The 15,662-nt window shown below is 49.1% G+C and overlaps 3 protein-coding genes across 4 annotated transcripts; 2 read left to right on the top strand and 1 right to left on the bottom strand.

Annotated features, from left to right (window-relative positions):
* Nucleotide 1: 1 nt before the first annotated feature.
* On the top strand, nucleotides 2-2,261 carry PTGES3L (prostaglandin E synthase 3 like). Its single transcript, XM_033078750.2, has 7 exons — nucleotides 2-165; nucleotides 505-618; nucleotides 748-814; nucleotides 1,126-1,224; nucleotides 1,584-1,673; nucleotides 1,778-1,831; nucleotides 2,060-2,261. Exons 1-7 carry the CDS (start codon nucleotides 158-160, stop codon nucleotides 2,066-2,068), a joined length of 441 nt encoding a protein of 146 aa, XP_032934641.1. The 5' UTR covers nucleotides 2-157; the 3' UTR covers nucleotides 2,069-2,261.
* Nucleotides 2,262-2,386: 125 nt separating this feature from the next.
* Nucleotides 2,387-15,632, top strand: LOC117006343 (alanyl-tRNA editing protein Aarsd1-like). Its single transcript, XM_033078727.2, has 12 exons — nucleotides 2,387-2,511; nucleotides 2,583-2,705; nucleotides 2,783-2,942; nucleotides 3,359-3,416; nucleotides 12,502-12,658; nucleotides 12,749-12,865; nucleotides 13,470-13,600; nucleotides 13,774-13,840; nucleotides 14,028-14,119; nucleotides 14,580-14,634; nucleotides 15,185-15,279; nucleotides 15,415-15,632. Exons 1-12 carry the CDS (start codon nucleotides 2,473-2,475, stop codon nucleotides 15,548-15,550), a joined length of 1,230 nt encoding a protein of 409 aa, XP_032934618.1. The 5' UTR covers nucleotides 2,387-2,472; the 3' UTR covers nucleotides 15,551-15,632.
* On the bottom strand, nucleotides 4,046-11,999 carry LOC122149448. Of its 2 annotated transcripts, none has more exons than XM_042779921.1 (2): nucleotides 11,614-11,999; nucleotides 4,046-6,426 (listed from the first exon to the last, which is right to left on the bottom strand). In XM_042779921.1, the coding sequence occupies exon 2, from the start codon at nucleotides 6,297-6,299 to the stop codon at nucleotides 4,176-4,178; it is 2,124 nt and encodes a 707-aa protein (XP_042635855.1). In that variant the 5' UTR covers nucleotides 6,300-6,426; nucleotides 11,614-11,999; the 3' UTR covers nucleotides 4,046-4,175. The 2 variants fall into 2 exon arrangements, with proteins under 2 accessions (XP_042635855.1, XP_042635856.1); XM_042779922.1 differs by lacking the exon at nucleotides 11,614-11,999 and adding an exon at nucleotides 10,589-11,275.
* Nucleotides 15,633-15,662: the final 30 nt, after the last annotated feature.

Genomic DNA, 15,662 nt, shown 5'->3' with positions numbered 1-15,662 from the left:
CGGTGACGGGCCCGCGGGTTGGCTGCCCCGGGTTGGCTATCCCGGGTTGGCTGTCCCGGGATGGCTATCTCGGGTTGGCTATCCCGGGATGGGATAGCCCTGCGCCCGGCAGCTGCGCCCCCGGCCCAAAATAGCGCGGGGCGGGGTCGGCACCGCCATGGCGAGGTGAGCGCGGCTGGACGGGACAGGCAGCGCTAGGAACTCATGCACGGCTCCCCGTGCCCGGCCGAGGCACCGCCCGCAGGGCTCTCCGACCTGGAGCAGCGGGGAGCGGTGCCGGGCCAGGCAGAGCGGCCAGGGGCGTGTGGGACGGGAGAGGGGAGCGGCACGGGGCCGGTGTGCACCCCCCGCTCCCGGCCGGCACCCGCCCGGCTCCCGCTGCCAGTCCCGGGGCTCGGGCCGGGCACAGCCCATGTCCGCCGCCCCCCGTGCCCCGCGCGGGCCCTGCCGGGCACCGGGGAAATGCCCACTGGTGATAGCCGGTGCTGTGTGCTCTTCCCCAAGGCAACCTGCAAAGACGCTGTGGTACGACCGGCCGCGGTACGTGTACCTGGAGTTCTGTGTCGAGGACAGCACGGACGTGAAGGTCGTCATCGAGGATGACAGGCTGGAGTTCAGGTGAGCTGCCCTGCCGACCGGCACGGCCCTGCTCGGGGGGTGCTTAGGAGGATGGGGAGGACTCTGTGAGAGGAGAGCCCGCGTGGTCTCAGCTCTCTCCTAAGCCCGGTCGTTACGATGTTTTGGCAGTTGCAAAAATGCAGACGGTGTGGAGTTCTACAACGAGATCAACTTCTATGCCAGGGTCAACTCCAAGGTGAGGTTTCCCGCCACCAAACTGTTCTCTGACAGCCTCTGTCAGGCTCAGAGTCAGAGCCAATCCGTGTGGTCTTGAGCAACACTGTTTAACTGAATAACGTCCATCCTCTGTTTAACTGAATAATGTCCGTCCTGAGAGTTTCAGCAGGGTGAGCCTCATACCCCCCAGCCCTGGGGCTGATACAGTGCTGCCTTGAGCCAGAAACAACAACCTGTCTCTGTGGTTCTGTGACCCCACAGCCTGCTGGGCTTTAACCCTGTGCAGGGAGGAGCCCAGCAGACACTGAAGCACCCCTGATCTCTTGGCAGGACTCACGGGAGAAGCGCTCTGACCGCTCCATCACGTGCTTTATGAGGAAGTGGAAGGAGAAAGTGGCCTGGCCGCGCATCACCAAGGAGAACATCAAGGTGTGTGTGGTGCCTGGTGCCCGTGTGCTATCACCACTCAACACCTCGTGGCTCCTAGGAACCAACCTGTTCCCAGGACATTCACAGAGACCTCCACAGGGAGCCCCAAGACATAGCACCCAAAAAGCCTGTCCTGATAATCACCACTATTCCATAGACTTCTGCCCTCCAGCAAGGATGTGGCACCCCTTTTCCTTGACGCACTCAGGATCTGAAAGAGTGCCTGTAGGCAAAGGGACACTAATGCTCCCTGCCCCTCCCCAGCCTGACAAGGCCCCCCCAGTGCAGGAGCTGCCTCTGGGCTGTGTGTCCCTGCGGTGCTGCTCCCCCCTCTCAGGGGATGCTCTTTGTGCCCACAGCCAGCCTGGCTTTCCGTGGACTTTGACAACTGGCGAGACTGGGAAGGGGACGAGGAGGTGGAGAGAGCCATGGTGGAACAGTATGCAGAGGTGAGCTGGGCCACCAGCCTCAGGATCCTGGGGCACGTTGTATGGTTGTGTGGGATGGAGGGACACCCGGCATTTGGGGATCCAGCCGTTTGTTTCCCATCCAGATGCTGGAGAAGGTGACAGACAAAGGACCCCCGCCAGCCATGGATGACCTGGATGTAAGTACCACCTGCCAGCTGCTTCCTGATGCCCTGCCGAGCACAACCCAGCCTCAGCCTCCCGCCGGCTCCGGGACACCGGCAGCACCTCCTCCTGCACCCCCCGGGCAGCGTGTCCTGGAGCCGGCACGGAAACGCTCCCGGGACAACTGGCTGGGGACACCCGCTGCAACCGGGGCTGGCCCGGTCTCGGCCCAGTCCCTGGCACCTCGCTCCTCCCTCCCGCAGGATGACTGACGCCCTGGGGCCGCCGTGGCCGCAGGAGACCCGCCGGTGCAGCGGTAGCACCGGGGAGCAGCGCGGGCCGAGTTCTCCGAGGGAGCGGAGCCGCCTCAGCTCGTGCCTCCCGACCCTGGGCGGCGGACGCGGTCCGGTCTCCCGTAGCTGGTTACTCTCGCGGGGCACGGGGCAATAAACGTGAACTGCCGTAGCTGTGTGCCGTGCGCTCGGGCCGCCGCCGCGCCGGGCACCGGGAGCCGCTCACCCGCACCGGGCCCGGCAGCGCGCGCCGCCGGCGGGAGCGCGCCCGCGCGTCACCGTGCAGGCCCCGCCCGCTCGCGGCCGCCACCGCCGGTCCCGTCCCTGTCTCTCCGCGGCCGCCCTCGCCGCCAGTCCCGGCTGGCTTGTCCCGAACGGTGGCCATGGTGTTCCAGTGCCAGCGGGACAGCTGGGCCCGGCAGGTAGCGTCGGGCCGGGGCCGGGGCGCGGGGCAGGCCCGGGCGGGCCCTCACGGCGCCGCCATCTCTCTCAGTTCACCACCAGGGTGGTGTCGTGCCGGGCGGCGGAGCTGCGGCCCGAGGGCGGCGGGGAGCCGGTGAGCGGGTTCCAGGTGGTGCTGGAGGACACCATCCTGTTCCCCGAGGGCGGCGGGCAGGTACGGGCCGGGCTGGGCTGGGCCGGGCCGGGCCGGGCCGGGCCGGGGCCGGCGGCACTGACATCCCGTGTCCGCAGCCGGACGATCGCGGCCTCATCGGAGATGTGCCGGTGCTGCGGGTGACTCGCCGGGGCTCCGAGGCCGTGCATTTCGTGCCGGCCGCGCTGGAACCGGGCGCTGAAGTGCTGCTGTCGCTGGACTGGGAGCGCCGCTTCGACCACATGCAGCAGCATTCAGGTCCGTGCCGGTACCGGGGGACACCCGGTAACCCCCCGCGATGGGGTGGTCACTACCCAGCGTGTCCCCAGCCTGGTCAGGACAGGGAGAAACAGCTGTGTGTGCACAGTCTGTTCCCGGGACTGCTGGGGGCAGCAGGTGTCCCTCCGCGTGCTCTCCTTGGTTTGTAAACAAACGCACCGAAAACAGGTTTGGAAGGGAAAGTTCAGCCTGCCTTGCTGCCCCCAGTGTGTACTGCAGTGCATCCCGGAGCCCAGGGTTACGAGGCCGGCGCTGTCTCCTTGCTGCTCCTGGGCACTGGCAGGAGCCCCTCAGCGCCCAGCACTTGCCTGTCATGGAGAATGTCAACAGGAAAGGCATGACCTGACTGAAAATACCAGTGGCACTCACAGCTAGTGCTTGCCCGTCTCTTCCAGGACAGCATCTCATCAGTGCCGTTGCAGAACAGATGTTTGGATTCAAGACGACTTCATGGTGAGCAGGATAAAGGTTCCTTTTGACCCCGGTATTTTCTTGTTTGGCACGTGCCACCATGCTACCCTGCACAGAGTCTGAATGCTGAAACACCAAAAGCAATTTGGACATTTCACTTGAGTTCAGTTGTTGCAGGAGATGTGGCTGACCTGGGTGTTGCCCGACAGAGAGACACGAAACAACTAGGTTGTTTAGTGCGGTGCTTTATTGAGGGCCCTGGGGTCTGAGGACTAGTGTCCAAAGTCAGAGCCCACCATACCCCTTTTCCGACAGGTTTTTATATCCTTTACAAAGTGATTTACATACAATAGTACAATAGCATATATTCTTCAAGACAATACAGTTACGTAAATCTCATAGATATTATTTCTATAAAGTCATAAATTCTACACGCTTGTCTACTCAAAACTATAGGTTACCCCCCTTTAATCCCCCTTGCTTGTCATCCCACCACCAGAACCCTTTATCATTGATTATACATTAACCTTTATCATTTATTTATTTTACTGTGTTCTGCATGCCCTACTAGATCCTTTAATTATTTATTTTGCTGTGTTCTGCATGCCCTACTAGATCCTTTAATTATCAGCTTGTGGTTCTTAGTACATTCCCAGGGCCTGCTTGTGAACTGCTGCTTTCTAAGCCTTAGCATAACTACTGCTATTGCTATATCTACATTAGCTCTTTTCTTGTTATTTTTTGGTATCAACTCCCCCCTTTTGAGCATTCTTCAGATTTTCTGCAAGGATGCTCAATTCTTCAGGTAATGGTTTCTAAGTAGGATGGTGAGTCTTCTCTTTGACTTGGTAGGATTACTTCTTTCCGGGTTAGTGCTCTCATGACACGTCGAGTATGAGTTCCTTCTCTAGCAATCATTCCTAAAAGACATCTATACATAATCATGCAGACTACAATAATCAATACAATCATTATTACATATTGTACAATTGATGATATCCAACCAGAGACCTGGATTCCTAGGGAGCTAAATAGTGCTCCTACCCAATTATGTTGAGCTTCTTCCTGGACTTCATGCACTTTTATTTCAATTTGTTCCAATTGACTTATATCCTTTTCTACTTCTTCTGTGACATTTGGGATATGTACACAGCAATGATCAACCTTTCCTTGGAGGTATCCACAGACTCCGTGTTCTTTTAATAAGAGCAAATCTAATGCCATTCTATTTTGGACTGTCATTCTTGTTGTTGCTTGCAACTGTAAATTTAGATCCCTAAATCCTTTCTTTGTAACTGCGGCTAACCTCTCAGTTTGTCCCAATAATTTATACAGCATCTCCCGGTTTCTATATGTAGAAATTTGTGCAAACAGGGATTCCAGTACCCATCCAAATTTAACTCCTGATGAGGGTTCATGCCACTCATCTTCATCTCCCAATCCTAGTTCTTCTGCCACCTCATTTGTTTCTCTCTTTGTTCGTGGCTGTATCTCTCTTTGTGTTAATTTAGACTGTTTCCAGAGAGGGCAGAGGGTAGGGACCCCTAACGTAATCTGTGTGACTGGGCCGTTAATGGGCATATGGGTAGTCCATTGTCCATGCCCCATTACCCACACCGAATGCCCTGGACTCCTGACGGTAGTCGCCTGACAATCTTTCCAAGCCCCCTTTATTTCTCCTGTTATTGTATGATTATATCTTTGACATTCACAGCCCCATTTTAGTAGTATCCGGACTGGCACTAAACCAATTTGGGATTCAGGGGTATCACATGTGATGATTTTGCTACAATTCCAGCTAGGTGTAGGGGTCATTCGATCCCGTCTTACTGCTTCGGTCCCTAGCATTCTTAAATGTTTTTGTTCCCTTTGGCCTGACCATTCGATACACCAATGTACTGGTCCTATGTAGCTGTAAGATTCTAACAAGCTGGGACCCCAAATCGTTTTCCACTGTTCCCATTCTTCCTTCCCTTCTTGACATACTATCTCATAAGAATATTCAGTGACTGGTTTTTGTCTTTTTTTCTTTATGTCATAAGAACACCATCCTACATCCTTGAACCGCCCAATTTTTGAAAAAACTGCATTTGGTAATTTTTGGCATTCACTCCTTTGTCCTGGTGATGACCATTGCCCTCGAACTGTATAGGTTTCCTCTACCATCTTAGTATGGTTCTGCATTACTTTATTACATCTTTTTGTCCCATTTATGGTTTCTGGAGGCATTTCCCCAACGGGAATAATGCCCCATGGTATTGGATCTCCCGCTGCTTTAGGTAAAGGTAAACAGGCAGTGATGGACGTAATATTTTGTACTTGCCCAAAATCTCTAACTAATCCCACTATTAAGTTTTCTTGTCCCAATTCTTGTTGTGTTTTTCCAACTTCTGTCACCTGTCGTACTCTCCTATTCTTTTTTAGAATATCTACATTTATTTCTCCGTAGTCAAAGCTTTCTCTAATCCACACAACACATGAGAATTGTCCTACCTGGTCAGCTTGCATATGAGATATCATCAATGTGGTGCTACCTCTTTGCTGTTTCATATCCCAAAGTGTCACGATCCCTTCTGTAAATACTTCGTCTGTGGTGATTTGTCTCCAAGCTGTATTTACTTCTTTTAATCCAGCTCTCTGGTTGCTAGAAAACAGACAGGTTAAATTTACTCCCGCACCTTCCGGCACTATTACATCTGGCTCTGGAACTATGATTTTAACAAACGCTTCTCCCACCTGCATTATACAGACTAATGTTAAAAGAACTAAGGCCTTGCCCTGAACACCATTTTTGTTGCTGACAGAGGCTGTACTTCCCATCTTGGCTGGACCTTCTTGATTCGAGTGTAGTGAATCCAATTTTCGATCCCTTGGACTTTCACTGCCGTGTAGGTGGTCATGATCACCTGGTGAGGACCGTCCCATACTTCTTTCAAGGGTTCCGTATTCCAGTTCTTCACATATACTTGATCTCCTGGCTGGATGTCATGGACAGGATTTTCCAAGGGCAGAGGCCGGTTCCACTGCAATGCTCCTCGCAGTGCTGTAAGGACTTTATTTAGAGACAAAACATAACTTAGCAATACTTGATCTCCTACTAAGTGAGGGTCCCCTTTGTAGGTTGCAGCATGATATGGCTTGCCATACAAAATTTCGTATGGACTTACTCCTATCCTTTCTCTGGGTTTAATCCTGACTCTTAGCAAGGCTAGAGGTAGTGCCTGAGGCCACTGTATCTTCGCTTCCTGACAAATTTTCTTAATCTGCCCTTTTAATGTCTGATTCATCCGTTCTACCTGGCCGCTGGATTGTGGTCTCCAGGGCGTATGGAGATCCCAGGCTATCCCTAATACTCTGGCTACCTCTTGGACTACTCCAGCTACAAAGTGAGGTCCCCTATCTGAGGACATTCCTAATGGGATCCCAAATCTAGGAATAATCTCCCGTAGTAAGGTTTTAATTACTTCCTTTGCCTGGTTAGTCCTGCATGGGAAAGCTTCTGGCCATCCTGAAAAGGTACACACATACACCAGTAAATAACGGTACCCTTGTGCTTTTGGTAGCTCTGAGAAATCTATTTGCCAATAGTCTCCCGGTTGCGGCCCAACTCGTAGCTTTCCTAATTGTATTTGCCTTCGTGTCACTGGATTGTTTTTAATACAGACTGGACACGTGGCATTAATCCGTTTTGCCATTGTTAACATCTGGTTGGAAATCACCTCATGTTTTAAGAATTGTACTAATGCGTCTGCCCCCCAATGGCACTTGTTATGTTCGATTTCTAAAATTGTTTTCATTACCTTTGTTGGCAACACAACTTGACCTACAGCTGTGACATACCATCCTTTTTCATTCTTCTGGGCCTGGAGAAATTGAGCAAGTTTCTCATCTTCAGGTGTATAGCATGGTTTCTGCTCAAGAAAGGAAGTGGCAGGGTTAAATCGTGCTGGTAATAAAGCTAATTGTGTCCATACCTCTCGGGCAACCTGTTTGGCAACTCTGTCAGCCAACTGGTTTCCTTGGAACGCTTTTCCTTCTTCATTTTGATGTCCTCTTACATGCATCACTGCTACTGCCTGAGGTTTATGCACAGCTTCCAATAGTGCTAATATTTGTTCTTTGTGCTTAATTTCTGATCCTTGAGAATTTAACAGTCCTCTTTCTTTCCACAGAGCTCCATGTACATGTATTACTCCAAAGGCATATTTTGAATCAGTCCAAATATTTACTCTTTTCCCTTGGCTCAATTCTAAGGCTCTTACCAGAGCTTGTATCTCGGCCTTCTGGGCTGAAGTTCCTGGGGTTAAGGCTCGAGCTTCTATTATTTGTGTCAAAGTCACTACTGCGTATCCCGCATACCTGGTTCCGTTTTCCACAAAGCTGGATCCATCTGTAAACAGTTCCCATTCCGGATTTTCCAAAGGCTCGTCTTTCAGGTCTTTCCGGCTGGCATACACCTGTTCAATGATTTCCACGCAATCATGCGTCAATTCGCCTCCTTCTTCCTGGCTGCTGCTCCTAAGAAATTCTGCTGGGTTAAGATGATTAGTTGTTTTTAATTCAATATCGTCCTGTTCTCGGAGAAGTGCCTGGTATTGTAACATGCGGCTTGACGAGAGCCAATGCCCCCCTTTTTGTTCCAAAACTGCAATGACCATGTGGGGAACAAATACTTCCATCCTTTTTCCCAGAGTCAATTTTCTGGCTTCCCGAATCAGGAGCACTGTTGCTGCCACAGCTCTAAGACAACCCGGCCATCCGGCACTTACAGTGTCTAGCTGTTTTGAGAAGTACCCTACCGGGCGTTTCCACGAGCCCAGTTTTTGGGTGAGAACCCCTATTGCCAGTCTCTGTCTCTCATTCACATATAGTTGAAAAGGTTTTGTAAGATCTGGCAATCCTAGTGCTGGGGCTTCCTTTAAGACTTGTTTCAAACTCTGGAATGCCTTTTCTTGCGTTTGTCCCCACTGAAACACAGGACTTTTGGCTGCCTCATACAGGGGTTTTGCTTTTAGTCCAAATTCCGGGATCCACAAGCGGCACCACCCCACCATGCCCAAAAAGGATCTTAACTCTTGCGGATTTCGTGGTGTGGGTATGGTGCAAATTGCTTGTATTCGATTAACTCCCAACTTTCGCACCCCTTGTGAAATTTCGCAGCCTAGGTAAATTACCTGAGTCCTTACCAGCTGAGCTTTTTCTTTCGATACTCGGTATCCAGCTTGTCCCAGCATATTAAGTAATCCGATAGTGAGTCTGAGGCAAACATCCTTTTCTGTGGAAGCTATAAAGATGTCATCAACATATTGTAGGAGAGCAAATAAGAAAGGTGATTCTTTTACCTGAGTCGTCTTCCATTCTTCTAACTCTCGAGCCAATTGATTTCCAAAAATAGTTGGTGAGTTTTTGAATCCCTGTGGTAGACGCGTCCAGGTGAGCTGCTTCTTGCGTCCTGTGTCTGGGCTCTCCCACTCAAAGGCAAAGTATTTCCTACTTTCAAGTGCCAAAGGGATACAGAAAAATGCATCTTTCAAATCAATCACTGTGAACCACTTAAACTTTTCTGACACAGCTGTCAACAATGTATACGGATTAGCTACAACTGGGTGTATATCTTTAGTGATGTTATTAATTGCTCTTAAATCTTGAACTAATCTATACTTACCATTTGGCTTTCTGACTGGGAATATCGGAGTATTGAATTCTGACTCACATTCCTGTAAAATTCCCAAGCTAAGAAATTGTTCAATCATGGGTGCTATTCCTATTCGTGCTTCCAATTTCAAAGGGTATTGTCTTACCCTTACTGGGGAGGCTCCTTCCTTTAGTTCTATTACGGCTGGTTGTGCCGCCTTTGATTTTCCAGGTACTCCTGTTTCCCATACCCATGGTACTACAGCTTGCTCTATTTCTTGTGGTATTTCTGCTGCCTCAACTTCTTTTATTACAAACAACTTAGCAATATTCTCCTCGGGAAATTCCAATCTTACTCTACCCTTTTCAAATATTATCCTTGCCTGTAACATTGACAATAGATCCCTCCCGAATAGCGATTCTGGGCTATTTGGCATATATAAAAATTGATGGTCAAATTCTTTCCCCCCAAATTTTATATCTAATGGACGCAAAAATGTTCGTTCCTCAACTTGTCCCGTAACCCCCACTACTTGGATAGTAGAATCACTCAAAGGTCCTAGCTTAGTGTTAACAGCTGAGTGTGATGCCCCCGTATCTACTCTAAATTCTAACTGTTCCCCATCTACTTCCATTACTACTTTCAGATCCTCATCTAGTCAACTTGAATTTTGATAATTCCCCATCATAAAGGCCTGGGCGACACCTTGCGGATTTCCCGGGAAAGCACCTGTATTATTCATCATTCCCTGATTTCCATCCCCACTAGCTATAATTCCTCCCCCAGAATTCATTCCTTGGTTGAGAGGACACTCATTTTTCCAGTGCCCTCTGTTTTTACATATAGCACATTGATCTATCCCTAGCTGCATTCTTCCTCTTCCCACGTTCAATTGACCCATAAGTTCTCCCGTACCCATCAGCCTCCCCCCCCTTGCCATCCCTCTTCCCCCTCTTAGTCCACGTCCTCGGCTCCCCCCTCTCATATTGTTTCCAGCCACTTGCTGTAACGCTGCTAACATAGTAGCCTGTTGTTTCCTGGCCGTTTCTTTTTCCCTATTATTATATACCTTCCACGCAACTTCCAATAGCTTATCTAAATTCCGAGTATCTTCTCCCTCCAATTTCTGTAGTTTCTTTCTAATATCTTCCTGAGACTGCCCCATAAAAATTAATGCTAGCTGTAATTTTCCCGACTCTCCTTCAACTTCTAAATTGGTGTATCTACGAGCTGTCTCCTTAAGCCGCTCTAAAAAGGTTGACGGAGACTCATTCTTTTCCTGCCTGACCGAATACAACTTAGTCCAATTCAAAGTTTTTGGTATTCCATTCCGTATCCCTTCCGTTAACAATTCCTGATAAGCCTTAAGTCTCCGAGACCCGCTCGTCGAGTTGGGATCCCACTCCGGATCTTCCCTAGGTACTAAATCATTTACTGTACCATCCACAAGCCGTAACCTAATCATTTCTCGTGCTTTCTCTGTCATAGCTTTAAACACCATTTCCTTTTCAGTAGAATCCATTATTGTGTCTAACAAAACTTGTAAATCATTCCAGTCTGGGTTCTGAGTCTTAATTACCATCTTTACCACCCGCGCAGTCCGTTCAGGGTCCTCCCGATACGCCCCCGCTGATTGTTTCCAGATTAGCAAATCATTCGGAGAAAAGGGAACTTTCACTATGACTCGTTCCCCCTGCGGTCCGACTGCTTCACGCAGTGGGACCATTAAATGAGCACTCTCCTCCTTTTTCTTTCTTTCTACCTCCCACCGCCCTCTCCGAGTTCTTTCACTTAAGGGGGTTCGTGGTATATCTGTGGTTTCTACTTTTGCTTCCCGACCCTCCCTTTCTACTCCTGGCATGCTTTCTCCAGAGTCACGTTCCTCTATTGGAGGGGCACTAGGGGCTACCAACAAAGAAACATCCTCCTCAGGTTCCGAAAACCTAACCGAGCATTCCTTCTCTTTTTGCCATCCCTTACATCCTTCACAATTCACCTTTAATGTTTTCAAAACCATGATCCCGCACTCCTTTTGCCACTCTGGTTTGTCTTTCAAATAATAAAAGAGGTCTAAATACGGTATTTCATCCCATTTTTCATTACTTTGTAGGAAATGCATCAAAGGTGTAATAATGTCAGGATTCAGTGTACCATTTCTAGGCCATTGCATACCATCGGGTTCATATAAAGGCCACACATTATTACAGAAATCAATCAATTTCCTTTTACTTAGTTCTTGACCAAAATTCCCCGCATTCCAATGTTGTAATAAACAGCCCAGAGGCGAATCGTCCGGGATTTCTATCCCGGAACTTGCTAGAGTTTTAAACGTTTTCAAAGGCATCATTCCCAGACAGAATAGACAGGAAAAGAAAGAAAATCTATACAGATAGAAGGATAGACCAACCAACCAACCAACTTGTCACCCTCCGACGCCGCGGGGGAACAAGTGCCGGACCAGCGCAGCTTTCGCCGCGTCTTACAGCCGGCGCCTAGGCTTTACCCAATTACCCAAGACGTCTTTAGCCCAACCCAGCGGAGCCGATGCTTCGTCTTACGGGCAGGCACCCAATACCACAAAAAATAAAGCACCTTCGGGCTTACCTCCTGCAGTTGTCCGACAGGCGCGGGGTCGGGCACGAACCGATGACTCCCCGAGAATCACTCGGTGCCGGCGTGGAGTGGATCAGGACGCGAACCGCCCCAGCAGCCCTCGGAGTCCTGCCGCGGTCGCCAGAAAACTGTTGCCCGACAGAGAGACACGAAACAACTAGGTTGTTTAGTGCGGTGCTTTATTGAGGGCCCTGGGGTCTGAGGACTAGTGTCCAAAGTCAGAGCCCACCATACCCCTTTTCCGACAGGTTTTTATATCCTTTACAAAGTGATTTACATACAATAGTACAATAGCATATATTCTTCAAGACAATACAGTTACGTAAATCTCATAGATATTATTTCTATAAAGTCATAAATTCTACACGCTTGTCTACTCAAAACTATAGGTTACCCCCCTTTAATCCCCCTTGCTTGTCATCCCACCACCAGAACCCTTTATCATTGATTATACATTAACCTTTATCATTTATTTATTTTACTGTGTTCTGCATGCCCTACTAGATCCTTTAATTATTTATTTTGCTGTGTTCTGCATGCCCTACTAGATCCTTTAATTATCAGCTTGTGGTTCTTAGTACATTCCCAGGGCCTGCTTGTGAACTGCTGCTTTCTAAGCCTTAGCATAACTACTGCTATTGCTATATCTACATTAGCTCTTTTCTTGTTATTTTTTGGTATCATGGGGAGAATCTGTACAAAGTGTTTGCTCTGTCTTGTCCTCCTTAAGTGTTTGGATTCCATCTGGTGCTTTGAACATAACAGGGAGAGGGGAGGGGAGGGGAGTCTGTTTTGTTTCAGTCACCACATTCCCAGTAGTGGGACGCTGGTGCTGCACCCAGCAGCAGCTACAGCAGCAGATGTTCTTCCTTGCTGCAGGGAGCTGGGCCGTCAGCGAAGTGTCATTGAGCTGGACACCCCCTTGGTGACAGCAGAGCAGGTCGAGGCCTTGGAGAAGAGTGTGAACGAGAAAATCCGGGACAGGGTCCCTGTAACAGTGAGGGAACTGGCTGCAGATGACCCTGAAGTTGAAACAGTGAGTGGTGCCAGAGAACTCATGGGATTCATGGGAGCAGAATAACTGAGTACAAATGTCACCTTCTTTGTCACTCTTTTCCTCTGCCAGGTGAGGAGCCGGGGGCTGCCCGATGACCACGTAGGGCCAGTGCGTGTGGTGGACATCAAAGGCATTGACTCCAACCTGTGCTGTGGGACTCATGTCAGCAACCTGAGTGACCTCCAGGTGGGTGGCTTCAGCTCTGGGAGCCACAATCCACATGAAGTACAGCCAGAGTCCCTGGGATCTGCAGGCTGCTCGAGACTGTGCTGATGGGGAAGGGGGTGGCAGCAGACCCAGGCTGAGGGAACCCCAGAAGGGTCATACACGGGCTGGGCACCTCAGGTGCTTTTATTTCCTTGTTGCAGAACTCAGCCCTCTCTGCAGCAGTGATGTTTTTGCACTGCCAGGGTGGTTAGCCATGTTCCCTCTGCTTAAAGCTCTGATATTTTTGAGTGTTCATCATGGATGAGAAATCTTCTATGCAGAGAAATGGTGATAAAATCCTAGACCTGCCTTTAAGTATTTGTACTTTCTCAGTCATTGTTTGGAGTCTGTTTGCCAGCAGAGACATCCAGATGCCCTGTAGAGTGCATCCCATGTCTAGAAAATTGCACAAATTCCACAGTACCACCATCCCTTTTTGTATGTTGACCTTGTGGCTTATTTTAATCAATTTATTTTCACTAGCAGGGAGTCAAAATTCACCACAAGGCATAATCTGGCAGGAACTGTCCACTTATGTGAATTACTAAAATGCTATTCTGACCAGGATGGTTTTCTTTTTCAGGTTATTAAACTCCTTGGCGTGGAAAAAGGGAAAAAGAACAAAACCAACTTGGTTTTCTTGGCGGGAAACAGAGTGCTGAAGTCAATTGAACAAAGTCACAGTACTGAGAAGGCTCTAACCTCCCTGCTCAAGTAATACCCTTTCCACTTCTGTTATTTCATCTTCACTCTTCCTCCTGAGAGATACCACATAAGCCTCAGGGTACATGTTGTGGGGCTGTGTGTGATGTTACCTGTTTTGCTCCTTTAGGAAATGTTTCCTTTGTCCTTCAGAGCAGTGATCCAAAATCTCCCATTTCTTTCAGAAATGGACCAGGTGAGCACGTAGAGGCTGTGAAGAGACTGCAAAGCTCTGTGAAACTGCTCCAGAAGGTACAAGAGTAGCTGGGAAAAGTGGGTTTTCACTATTTCCTCTAGACCTTTAGTTGTGGCAGCTGGGAGTCAAATCGTTGGCTTTCATTTTTGTGGCTATTATGAAAAGTGCTCAAATCTGTGGGAACACAACTGCATTCACACTGACTTCTCCAACTGCAATACAGTTCATTTGCTTTTCTTTCAGAATAATCTGAACCTTCTTAGAGACATTGCTGTTTTGATAGCCCGGGACTTCAAGAATAAACCTGCTCCAAAGCCACTATTTGTGTTGCACAGGTATGGGGGAGCTCAGGGAAGAGGGACCAACAGTATCCCACACGTTTTATGGCACTTGGATCTCTCACACATATGCAGCTTATTTTCACAAGGAAGAATGTTAGCAAAGTAAATAGAATATTAAACTGCCTTGGCCTGCTGCAAAGTTGTGTAATTAAAGGTATGTTTGTAATTCAGTCACTGAATTCTTCTGATTTGGTAGCTGAGGGATTACTGTATCCATCTAATTCTCTCTGCACTTGATATTTTCAAATACCACCAGGGAGCTCTATTTCTTAAAGATAACACTCACATAATTCCTAACATGTCCACAGGAGTGCCCAGCAAGGATTTACATATATAGACAAATAAGAGCAAGAGACCAAAATCCCTGATCAGGCACTTGGTTTCTGATTGAGATTTTGAACTCTAGAGGGGGGTCTTGCTTCTGTCTGAAGTGTTTTTTTATCCATCCCTACAGGAAAGAGGGTGATTCTGAATTTATGAACATCATTGCTAATGAGATTGGGACAGAGGTGAGTCACTGATGAAGACTGAACTGACAGCACTGGTTTTTCACCCCAGTTACACACAGACAGGGGCTGGCCAGGCGGCTGTCCTGCCACAGTCACAGTCTACAGATCTGGTTCCTTTGTACCTGAGGTTACCTGTTCCCAGCAGCCTCAGTCTGTAGGGCAGTCCTCAAGAGTGAGAATTCACAGCACTGGGGAAGAGCCTTAACCGCCAAGAGCTGGGCAGAGCCTCGTTGGCTGAAATAGGTTAGGATAGGACTGGGCAGGAGTAGAGTAGGAAGAAGAGAAGGTTTCAGTCACAATCACCTAGTTCAACTGCCAACTGTATCTTTTTAACTTGGGATACCTCAGTGCTGTTCTGTCCCAGCAGTGCATGACTGGGCACAAAAGCTTCAGATGCCACTTCCCTTTTGCTTTTTTCAAGCAGTCTCAGTAATGTACACAGGCTTCCAAATTGTCAGCTTGCTGTTTGTGTCCTGTGCCCAGTGTCTGTCCTCTTCTTGGGTGAAGAGCACACAGATTTATCTGGAGCAAGGCCCATTTCTGTCCACAGGAAACCCTGCTATTCCTGACTGTGGGAGATGAAAAAGAAGCAGGACTCTTCCTTCTAGCTGGACCTGTTGAAGCAGTTGAAAATTTAGGTCCCAGGTAACATGTTTTGTGATTTAACTTGAGTAAGAGTTCTGGTGTTGCAGACTGAGCTGCTGCTCTGTGTGATCCAGGCACAGATCTGTGTGTGCTCTGGAGCAGGCTGGGCTCCAGCCTGTGCTGTTGTTGCTGCAGGGTGGCAGAACTGCTGGGTGGGAAAGGAGCTGGGAAGCGCGGCCGCTTCCAGGGCAAGGCAGCCAAGATGAGCCGGCGAGGAGAAGTGCAAGCTCTGCTCCAGGAATTCGTTAGCCATCAAAACCCTGGAGCATAAGAAACAATTCTTAAAATAGGTTTGTCTTCCCTTTGTTTGCATAGGCACCACTAACTCCCAGAGAATAAAGACCTGAACCCAACAGCTGCTGTGCACGTGCTCTGCATGGGCT

This window comes from Catharus ustulatus, chromosome 23 (assembly GCF_009819885.2).
Source record: "Catharus ustulatus isolate bCatUst1 chromosome 23, bCatUst1.pri.v2, whole genome shotgun sequence".
Lineage (NCBI taxonomy): Eukaryota > Metazoa > Chordata > Aves > Passeriformes > Turdidae > Catharus > Catharus ustulatus.
This window is presented reverse-complemented; position numbering and strand designations above follow the sequence as displayed.